Source organism: Pseudophryne corroboree, chromosome 3, assembly GCF_028390025.1.
Source record: "Pseudophryne corroboree isolate aPseCor3 chromosome 3, aPseCor3.hap2, whole genome shotgun sequence".
NCBI classification, from domain to species: domain Eukaryota; kingdom Metazoa; phylum Chordata; class Amphibia; order Anura; family Myobatrachidae; genus Pseudophryne; species Pseudophryne corroboree.
In genome coordinates, this window is record NC_086446.1 from 807,185,421 (window position 1) to 807,198,559 (window position 13,139).

General features: G+C 43.2%; 1 protein-coding gene across 1 annotated transcript in view; it reads right to left on the reverse strand.

The window, feature by feature from the left end:
- Positions 1–13,139, reverse strand: part of GRK5 (G protein-coupled receptor kinase 5) — a 269,390-nt gene that overhangs the window by 45,191 nt on the left and 211,060 nt on the right. Inside the window, exon 13 of the mRNA XM_063962703.1 lies at positions 10,028–10,165. Coding sequence (XP_063818773.1) covers positions 10,028–10,165 — 138 coding nt within the window. The remainder of the gene's footprint in view (positions 1–10,027; positions 10,166–13,139) is intronic.

Below are 13,139 nucleotides of genomic sequence, written 5' to 3' on the forward strand. Positions count from 1 at the left end.
GTGATACATGGGGAAGGGACAGTACATACATGGCAGGTAAGGGCTATGGACAGTAGATACATATGTAACACATGGGGAGGGACAGTACATACATGGCAGGTAAAGGCTATGGACAGTAGATACATATGTGATACATGGGGGAGGGGCAGTACATACATGGCAGGTAAGAGCTATGGACAGTAGATACATATGTGATATATGTGGAGGGGCAGTACATACATGACAGGTAAGGGCTATGGACAGTAGATACATATGTAACACATGGGGGAGGGATAGTACATACATGGCAGGTAAGGGCTATGGACAGTAGATACATATGTGATACATGGGGAGGGACAGTACATACATGGCAGGTAAGGGCTATGGACATTAGATACATATGTGATACATGGGGGAGGGACAGTACATACATGACAGGTAAGAGCTATGGATAGTAGATACATATGTGATACATGGGGAAGGGACAGTACATACATGGCAGGTAAGGGCTATGGACAGTAGATACATATGTAACACATAGGGAGGGACAGTACATACATGGCAGGTAAAGGCTATGGACAGTAGATACATATGTGATACATGGGGGAGGGGCAGTACATACATGGCAGGTAAGAGCTATGGACAGTAGATACATATGTGATATATGTGGAGGGGCAGGACATACATGACAGGTAAGGGCTATGGACAGTAGATACATATGTAACACATGGGGGAGGGATAGTACATACATGGCAGGTAAGGGCTATGGACAGTAGATACATATGTAACACATGGGGGAGGGATAGTACATACATGGCAGGTAAGGGCTATGGACATTAGATACATATGTGATACATGGGGGAGGGACAGTACATACATGACAGGTAAGAGCTATGGATAGTAGATACATATGTGATACATGGGGAAGGGACAGTACATACATGGCAGGTAAGGGCTATGGACAGTAGATACATATGTAACACATGGGGAGGGACAGTACATACATGGCAGGTAAAGGCTATGGACAGTAGATACATATGTGATATATGTGGAGGGGCAGTACATACATGGCAGGTAAGGGCTATGGACAGTAGATACATATGTGATACATGGGGAGGGACAGTACATACATGGCAGGTAAGGGCTATGGACATTAGATACATATGTGATACATGGGGGAGGGACAGTACATACATGACAGGTAAGAGCTATGGATAGTAGATACATATGTGATACATGGGGAAGGGACAGTACACACATGGCAGGTAAGGGCTATGGACAGTAGATACATATGTGATACATGGGGACATACATGGCAGGTAAAGGCTATGGACAGTAGATACATATGTGATACATGGGGAAGGGACAGTACATACATGGCAGGTAAGGGCTATGGACAGTAGATACATATGTGATACATGGGGACATACATGGCAGGTAAAGGCTATGGGCAGTAGATACATATGTGATACATGGGAAGGGACAGTACATACATGACAGGTAAGGGCTATGGACAGTAGATACATATGTGATACATGGGGAAGGGACAGTACATACATGGCAGGTAAGGGCTATGGACAGTAGATACATATGTGATACATGGGGAGGGACAGTACATACATGGCAGGTAAGGGCTATGGACAGTAGATACATATGTGATACATGACGGAGGGACAGTACATACATGACAGGTAAGGGCTATGGACAGTAGATACATATGTGACACATGGGGAGGGGCAGTACATACATGGCAGGTAAGAGCTATGGACAGTAGATACATATGTGATACATGGGGAGGGACAGTACATACATGGCAGGTAAGAGCTATGGACAGTAGATATATATGTGATACATGGGGGAGGGGCAGTACATACATGGCAGGTAAGGGCTATGGACAGTAGATACATATGTGATACATGGGGGAGGGGCGTAACATACATGGCAGGTAAGGGCTATGGACAGTAGATACATATGTGATACATGGGGAAAGAATAGTACATACATGGCAGGTAAGGCTATGGACAGTCGATACATATATGATACATGGGGGAGGGGCAGTACATACATGGCAGGTAAAGGCTATGGGCAGTAGATACATATGTGATACATGGGGAAGGGACAGTACATACATGGCAGGTAAGAGCTATGGACAGTAGATACATATGTGATACATAGGGATGGACAGTACATACATGGCAGGTAAGGGCTACGGACAGTAGATACATATGTGATACATGGGGGATGGACAGTACATACATGGCAGGTAAAGGCTATGGACAGTAGATACATATGTGATACATGGAAAGGGACAGTACATACATGGCAGGTAAGGGCTATGGACAGTAGATACATATGTGATACATGGGGAGGGACAGTACATACATGGCAGGTAAGGGCTATGGGCAGTAGATACATATGTGATACACGAGGGAGGGACACTACATACATGGCAGGTAAAGGCTATGGACAGTAGATACATATGTGATACATGGGGGAGGGACAGTACATACATGGCAGGTAAGAGCTATGGACAGTAGATACATATGTGATATATGTGGAGGGGCAGTACATACATGACAGGTAAGAGCTATGGACAGTAGATACATATGTGATACATGGGGGAGGGACAGTACATACATGACAGGTAAGAGCTATGGATAGTAGATACATATGTGATACATGGGGAAGGGACAGTACATACATGGCAAGTAAGGGCTATGGACAGTAGATACATATGTAACACATGGGGAGGGACAGTACATACATGGCAGGTAAAGGCTATGGACAGTAGATACATATGTGATACATGGGGGAGGGGCAGTACATACATGGCAGGTAAGAGCTATGGACAGTAGATACATATGTGATATATGTGGAGGGGCAGTACATACATGACAGGTAAGGGCTATGGACAGTAGATACATATGTAACACATGGGGGAGGGATAGTACATACATGGCAGGTAAGGGCTATGGACAGTAGATACATATGTGATACATGGGGAGGGACAGTACATACATGGCAGGTAAGGGCTATGGACATTAGATACATATGTGATACATGGGGGAGGGACAGTACATACATGACAGGTAAGAGCTATGGATAGTAGATACATATGTGATACATGGGGAAGGGACAGTACATACATGGCAGGTAAGGGCTATGGACAGTAGATACATATGTAACACATGGGGAGGGACAGTACATACATGGCAGGTAAAGGCTATGGACAGTAGATACATATGTGATACATGGGGGAGGGGCAGTACATACATGGCAGGTAAGAGCTATGGACAGTAGATACATATGTGATATATGTGGAGGGGCAGTACATACATGACAGGTAAGGGCTATGGACAGTAGATACATATGTAACACATGGGGGAGGGATAGTACATACATGGCAGGTAAGGGCTATGGACAGTAGATACATATGTAACACATGGGGGAGGGATAGTACATACATGGCAGGTAAGGGCTATGGACATTAGATACATATGTGATACATGGGGGAGGGACAGTACATACATGACAGGTAAGAGCTATGGATAGTAGATACATATGTGATACATGGGGAAGGGACAGTACATACATGGCAGGTAAGGGCTATGGACAGTAGATACATATGTAACACATGGGGAGGGACAGTACATACATGGCAGGTAAAGGCTATGGACAGTAGATACATATGTGATATATGTGGAGGGGCAGTACATACATGGCAGGTAAGGGCTATGGACAGTAGATACATATGTGATACATGGGGAGGGACAGTACATACATGGCAGGTAAGGGCTATGGACATTAGATACATATGTGATACATGGGGGAGGGACAGTACATACATGACAGGTAAGAGCTATGGATAGTAGATACATATGTGATACATGGGGAAGGGACAGTACATACATGGCAGGTAAGGGCTATGGACAGTAGATACATATGTAACACATGGGGAGGGACAGTACATACATGGCAGGTAAAGGCTATGGACAGTAGATACATATGTGATACATGGGGGAGGGGCAGTACATACATGGCAGGTAAGAGCTATGGACAGTAGATACATATGTGATATATGTGGAGGGGCAGTACATACATGACAGGTAAGGGCTATGGACAGTAGATACATATGTAACACATGGGGGAGGGATAGTACATACATGGCAGGTAAGGGCTATGGACAGTAGATACATATGTAACACATGGGGAGGGACAGTACATACATGGCAGGTAAGGGCTATGGGCAGTAGATACATATGTGATACATGATGGAGGGACAGTACATACATGACAGGTAAGGGCTATGGACAGTAGATACATATGTGATACATGGTGGAGGGACAGTACATAAATGACAGGTAAGGGCTATGGACAGTAGATACATATGTGATACATGGGGGAGGGACAGTACATACATGACAGGTAAAGGCTATGGACAGTAGATACATATGTGATACATGGAGGAGGGACAGTACATACATGGCAGGTAAGGGCTATGGGCAGTAGATACATATGTGATACATGGGGAGGGACAGTACATCATACATGGCAGGTAAGGGCTATGGACAGTAGATACATGTGTGATACATGGGGGAGGGGCGTAACATACATGGCAGGTAAGGGCTATGGACAGTAAATACATATGTGATACATGGGGAAAGAACAGTACATACATGGCAGGTAAGGCTATGGACAGTAGATACATATGTGATACATGGTGGAGAGACAGTACATACATGACAGGTAAGGGCTATGGACAGTCGATACATATATGATACATGGGGGAGGGGCAGTACACACATGGCAGGTAAAGACTATGGGCAGGAGATACATATGTGATACATGGGGAGGGACAGTACATACATGGCAGGTAAGGCTATGGACAGTCGATACATATGTGATACATGGGGAGGGACAGTACATACATGGCAGGTAAGGGCTATGGACAGTAGATACATATGTGAAACATGGGGAGGGACAGTACATACATGACAGGTAAGGGCTATGGACAGTAGACACATATGTGATACATGGGGAGGGACAGTACATACATGACAGGTAAGGGCTATGGACAGTAGATACATATGTGATACATGGGGAGGGACAGTACATACATGGCAGGTAAGGGCTATGGACAGTAAATACATATGTGATACATGGGGAGGGACAGTACATACATGGCAGGTAAGGGCTATGGGCAGTAGATACATATGTGATACATGGGGGAGGAACAGTACATACATGGCAGGTAAGGGCTATGGGCAGTAGATACATATGTGATACATGATGGAGGGACAGTACATACATGGCAGGTAAGGGCTATGGGCAGTAGATACATATGTGATACATGACGGAGGGACAGTACATACATGACAGGTAAGAGCTATGGAAAGTAGATACATATGTGATACATGGGGGAGGAACAGTACATACATGGCAGGTAAGGGCTATGGGCAGTAGATACATATGTGATACATGGGGAGGGACAGTACATACATGGCAGGTAAGGGCTATGGGCAGTAGATACATATGTGATACATGGGGAGGGGCAGTACATACATGACAGGTAAGGGCTATGGACAGTAGATACATATGTGATACATGGGGAAAGAACAGTACATACATGGCAGGTAAGGCTATGGACAGTCGATACATATATGATACATGGGGGAGGGGCAGTACATACATGGCAGGTAAGGGCTATGGGCAGTAGATACATATGTGATACATGGGGAAAGAACAGTACATACATGGCAGGTAAGGCTATGGACAGTCGATACATATATGATACATGGGGGAGGGGCAGTACATACATGGCAGGTAAGGGCTATGGGCAGTAGATACATATGTGATACATGGGGGAGGGGCAGTACATACATGGCAGGTAAGGGCTATGGACAGTAGATACATATGTGATACATGGGGGAGGGGCAGTACATACATGGCAGGTAAGGGCTATGGACAGTAGATACATATGTGATACATGGGGGAGGGGCAGTACATACATGGCAGGTAAGGGCTATGGGCAGTAGATACATATGTGATACATGGGGAGGGACAGTACATACATGACAGGTAAGGGCTATGGACAGTAGATACATATGTGATACATGGGGAGGGACAGTACATACATGGCAGGTAAGGGCTATGGACAGTAGATACATATGTGATACATGGGGAAAGAACAGTACATACATGGCAGGTAAGGCTATGGACAGTCGATACATATATGATACATGGGGGAGGGGCAGTACATACATGGCAGGTAAGGGCTATGGGCAGTAGATACATATGTGATACATGGGGGAGGGGCAGTGCATACATGGCAGGTAAGGGCTATGGACAGTAGATACATATGTGATACATGGGGGAGGGGCAGTACATACATGGCAGGTAAGGGCTATGGGCAGTAGATACATATGTGATACATGGGGGAGGGACAGTACATACATGACAGGTAAGGGCTATGGACAGTAGATACATATGTGATACATGGTGGAGAGACAGTACATACATGACAGGTAAGGGCTATGGACAGTAGATACATATGTGATACATGGGGAGGGACAGTACATACATGGCAGGTAAGGGCTATGGACAGTAGATACATATGTGATACATGGTGGATGGACAGTACATACATGACAGGTAAAGGCTATGGACAGCAGATACATATGTGATACATGGGGGAGGGACAGTACATACATTACAGGTAAGGGCTATGGACAGTAGATACATATGTGATACATGGGAAGGGACAGTACATACATGACAGGTAAAGGCTATGGGCAGTAGATACATATGTGATACATGGGGAGGGACAGTACATACATGACAGGTAAGGGCTATGGACAGTAGATACATATGTGATACATGGGGGATGGACAGTACATACATGGCAGGTAAGGGCTATGGACAGTAGATACATATGTGATACATGGGGGAGGGGCAGTACATACATGGCAGGTAAGGGCTATGGACAGCAGATACATATGTGATACATGGGAAGGGACAGTACATACATGGCAGGTAAGGGCTATGGAAAGTAGATACATATGTGATACACGAGGGAGGGACAGTACATACATGACAGTTAAGGGCTATGGACAGTAGATACTTATGTGATACATGGGAAGGGACAGTACATACATGGCAGGTAAGGGCTATGGACAGTAGATACATATGTGATACATGGGGATGGACAGTACATACATGGCAGGTAAGGGCTATGGACAGTAGATACATATGTGATACATGGGGAGGGACAGTACATACATGACAGGTAAGGGCTATGGACAGTAGACACATATGTGATACGGGTGTGGTTCATCAAATCGACAGTGTCTAGGTCGACAATGTTTAGGTCGACCACTATAGGTCGACAGTCACTAGGTCGACATGGATGGAAGGTCGACAGGGTTTCTAGGTCGACATGTGCTAGGTCGACAGGTCTAAAGGTCGACATGAGGATTTTGATATTTTTTTTGGTGTCGTTTTCTTCGTAGAGTGACCGGGATCCCAAATTAGTGCACCGCTTCGCTCGCCATGCTACGGGCATGGTGCCTTCGCTTCGCTCGGCACACTTTACCGTTCCAATCGTAGTCCACGTGGATCGTTAAGTATGAAAAAATTCAAAAAAAGAAAAAAATGTGAAAAACTCATGTTGACCTTTAGACCTGTCGACCTAGCACATGTCGACCCAGAAACCCTGTCGACCTTCCATCCATGTCGACCTAGTGACTGTCGACCTATAGTGGTCGACCTAAACATTGTCGACCTAGACACTGCCGATCTTCAGACCGGATCCCATGTGATACATGGGGAGGGATAGTACATACATGACAGGTAAGGGCTATGGACAGTAGATACATATGTGATACATGGGAAGGGACAGTACATACATGGCAGGTAAGGGCTATGGACAGTAGATACATATGTGATACATGGGGAGGGACAGTACATACATGGCAGGTAAGGGCTATGGGCAGTAGATACATATGTGATACATGGGGAGGGACAGTACATACATGGCAGGTAAAGGCTATGGACAGTAGATACATATGTGATACATGACGGAGGGACAGTACATACATGGCAGGTAAGGGCTATGGGCAGTAGATACATATGTGATACATGACGGAGGGACAGTACATACATGACAGGTAAGAGCTATGGACAGTAGATACATATGTGACACATGGGGAGGGATAGTACATACATGGCAGGTAAGGGCTATGGACAGTAGATACATATGTGATACATGACTGAGGGACAGTACATACATGACAGGTAAGGGCTATGGACAGTAGATACATATGTGATACATGGGGGAGGGACAGTACATACATGGCAGGTAAGGGCTAAGGACAGTAGATACATATGTGATACATGGGGGAGGAACAGTACATACATGGCAGGTAAGGGCTATGGGCAGTAGATACATATGTGATACATGGGGAGGGGCAGTACATACATGACAGGTAAGGGCTATGGACAGTAGATACATATGTGATACATGACGGAGGGACAGTACATACATGGCAGGTAAGGGCTATGGGCAGTAGATACATATGTGATACATGGGGAGGGACAGTACATACATGACAGGTAAGGGCTATGGACAGTAGATACATATGTGATACATGGGGAGGGACAGTACATACATGGCAGGTAAGGGCTATGGACAGTAGATACATATGTGATACATGACGGAGGGACAGTACATACATGGCAGGTAAGGGCTATGGGCAGTAGATACATATGTGATACATGGGGAGGGACAGTACATACATGACAGGTAAGGGCTATGGACAGTAGATACATATGTGATACATGGGGAGGGACAGTACATACATGGCAGGTAAGGGCTATGGGCAGTAGATACATATGTGATACATGGGGAGGGACAGTACATACATGACAGGTAAGGGCTATGGACAGTAGATACATATGTGATACATGGGGAGGGACAGTACATACATGGCAGGTAAGGGCTATGGGCAATAGATACATATGTGATACATGGTGGAGAGACAGTACATACATGACAGGTAAGGGCTATGGACAGTAGATACATATGTGATACATGGGGAGGGACAGTACATACATGGCAGGTAAGAGCTATGGACAGTAGATACATATGTGATACATGACGGAGGGACAGTACATACATGGCAGGTAAAGGCTATGGACAGTAGATACATATGTGATACATGGGGGAGGGGCAGTACATACATGGCAGGTAAGGGCTATGGGCAGTAGATACATATGTGATACATGGGGGAGGGGCAGTACATACATGACAGGTAAGGGCTATGGACAGTAGATACATATGTGATACATGGGGAGGGACAGTACATACATGACAGGTAAGAGCTATGGACAGTAGATACATATGTGATACATGGGGAGGGACAGTACATACATGGCAGGTAAAGGCTATGGACAGTAGATACATATGTGATACATGGCAAGGGACAGTACATACATGACAGGTAAGGGCTATGGACAGTAGATACATATGTGATAAACGAGGGAGGGACAGTACATACATGGCAGGTAAGGGCTATGGACAGTAGATACATATGTGATACATGGGAAGGGACAGTACATACATGGCAGGTAAGGGCTATGGGCAGTAGATACATATGTGATACATGGGGAGGGACAGTACATACATGACAGGTAAAGGCTATGGGCAGTAGATACATATGTGATACATGGGGAGGGGCGGTACATACATGGCAGGTAAGGGCTATGGGCAGTAGATACATATGTGATACATGGGGAGGGACAGTACATACATGGCAGGTAAGGGCTATGGACAGTAGATACATATGTGATACATGGGAAGGGACAGTACATACATGGCAGGTAAGGGCTATGGGCAGTAGATACATATGTGATACATGGGGGATGGACAGTACATACATGGCAGGTAAGGGCTATGGACAGTAGATACATACTGTATGTGATACATGGGGGAGGGGAATCACTTACATTCTACACCAATCATACTGTTCCCATCATTCGGACAAATACTCACATCAGGAATAAATGGAGGGTCCATGATTCCGGCTTCTAATCTCTTAAAGTTTATGACTCTGAAAAAGGGGTGTCGCTTCACCTCCAGCGCCCTGCCATCGTGGCACCCCAACCGCTGCTTCACGTCTTTGGTGAGAAGCTGACAAGTAATAAGGAAGTAATTAAACATTTCAATAGAATAAAGTACAAAACAGAAGCCTTCAGTTCCTGCAGTGCTTCCAGTTATCGCTTTACTATCATCATTTACTATACCTATCCAGCAGTAACACTGTGTGATCGGTAGATATGGTCACTTCCTGCAGTGCTTCCAGTTATCGCTGTACTATCATCACTTACTATAACTATCCAACAGTAACAATGTGATCTGCAGATATGGTCACTTCCTGCAGTGCTTCCAGTTATCGCTTTACTATCATCACTTACTATAACTATCCAGCAGTAACTGTGTGATCTGCAGATATGGTCACTTCCTGCAGTGCTTCCAGTTATCGCTGTACTATCATCATTTACTATACCTATCCAGCAGTAACACTGTGTGATCGGTAGATATGGTCACTTCCTGCAGTGCTTCCAGTTATCGCTTTACTATCATCACTTACTATAACTATCCAGCAGTAACTGTGTGATCTGCAGATATGGTCACTTCCTGCAGTGCTTCCAGTTATCGCTTTACTATCATCATTTACTATACCTATCCAGCAGTAACACTGTGTGATCGGTAGATATGGTCACTTCCTGCAGTGCTTCCAGTTATCGCTGTACTATCATCACTTACTCTAACTATCCAACAGTAACAATGTGATTACAAAACCACAATACCTGGCGCTGTGATTGATTACAGATAGATGCAGCGATCCCAAAAGGGTTTTTGGTTTTAACCCTTAATGCAAAAGACTATAAAAAAACAAAAAAACTGGGACTGCGCAAATCAATCTGATGTGGATATTTATTTTTACATAAAATTACTTTCTACACATATACACATACATATTTAGATACCGGCCAGCATCACATAAAAAATACTACATAAAATATAATTAGTATAATACTAAAATATCTTTTATATATATATTTCCACTCTAAATCAAATGGCTGATATAATCTCCATTCATACACTTTTAAGAACTTCTTTAGAGACCTCTCCGACAAATTTGGCAATATCACTAAGATGAATATAGTCAGAATTTTAAAATGTCCAGTACCCTTTGGTCAATTTCACATCACCATGTGGGATTCTTTTTCCTTAAGGTGTTAATATTTCATCCAAGTACACGTAATTTTATTTCCTTGGTCCCCAACGAGACTTGATTAATCACTTAGGCTTACTTTGTGCATAGTAAAACTTCTGCTGATTAACTGTGCAGATCATGCGTGATTAGATACTTTTTGTATTGCAACTTTGTAACATTCTTTCAAGATATGATACATTGCCTGTATAGTGTCCTGAACGCCACCCCTCCCGGCTAGTGATAGCCTTATCTGGAGCCTCCGGGTTCTTTCTACGGCGTCTCCTCCCCCGACAGCAGTGGGGTTTCTTATGCCTGTGGCCGGCCGGCCCGCTGATAAATGAACTGTTGATTCCTGTATAGGGAATACTGACGACAGACGCGTTTCTCCGCCTTTGATTACCTCGGCGGCTTCCTCAGTGTCGGATATTTTTACCATCAGTTTCTCTCAGGTTTAAATACCCGTCCACGCTAATTGCGCATGCGTATTACTATTGCGGATCAAGACTCGTTTCCATTTTTAGCTTCCAATATATACCAGCCTTTCTTTCTCATAATTCAGGTCTCAATTATATTTCATGTGTATGCTATATATACTCTGTGATATTGCCTATATTATACTTGGAGCATATATTCAATTCATAAAATATATATAAAATTAATAAACATATTCCAACAAACATTTTTATCCTAGTCTTATCATTGGTATCGCTCGATAATAATTAATTAAACTACACATTATCCCCCCTCTAATCCAACAACCCTTTCTTCTCCAGGAACAGGTAATACTATCTATATGTATTTAAAGGATTTGTTTTTTCCAATGGGAGCAACAAAAGAAAGAAACATTCTTTTATAATTCACATTTTATACTCATCATATATGTCTCTCTCTCTATAAACCTACAAAGAGACAACCACGAGAACTATAACCACTTACATACAACACCATCGTATTTATATCCCGTTTAGTTCCACCGTATCATTAAGACCCGATGGTACTAATGTATCCAATCTATATATCCAGTAGGCCTCGCGTCTCCGAAGTCTACTGAATCGATCCCCACCTCTATTGGTGGAATTGATTTGTTCTATTCCTATCATGGTTATATTTTTCCAATTAGCTTTTTGGCAATGAATTATGTGACTCGATAATGGATGTCTTGCTCCTTTAATTATATTTCTCCGATGTTCCATATATCGGATATGTAACGTTCTCGTGGTTCGTCCCACATATTGTTTCCCACACTGACAGGAAATGAGATAAATAATATATGTTGACATGCAATTTATAAACTCTTTAATAGGAAAAATCTCTCCAGAAATAAATGATTGAAAGGTAATACTTTTTCTTGGTAGATTATTACATGAATGGCAATCCATTTTTCCACATTTATGATATCCTTGCGGTCTTATAGGTAACCATATATTGTTTATAACCCCTTTTTTTCTTTTTTCTTTCTGGAAATGACTTGGCACCAATTTTTTTCTTAAATTATCTGCTTTTCTAAAGACAGTAAGACCTCTTGGATCTATATGTGTTTTCAACACTTCGTCTAAAAGTAGCATATGTGTATTTTTCTTAATTACCTGACTTATCTTGTACGCACAGCTATTATATTTTGTTACAAAAATTTCACTTCTTTTATTACTATTTTCCTTCATCTTTTTATTATTATATTTAGGTCTTAATAAATTTTCTCTTTCCATACCTTCTACCTCTTGATATGCTTTTTCCAAAATACCCAATGGGTATCCTTGTTCTTGAAAGGACTCTAAGAGGGCCTTAGCCTGCACCTGAAACATAGAGTGGGAACTACAGTTTCGACGTAGCCTTACCAGCTGACCCCTAGGAATATTATCTTTCCAACTGCGCTTATGTGAACTC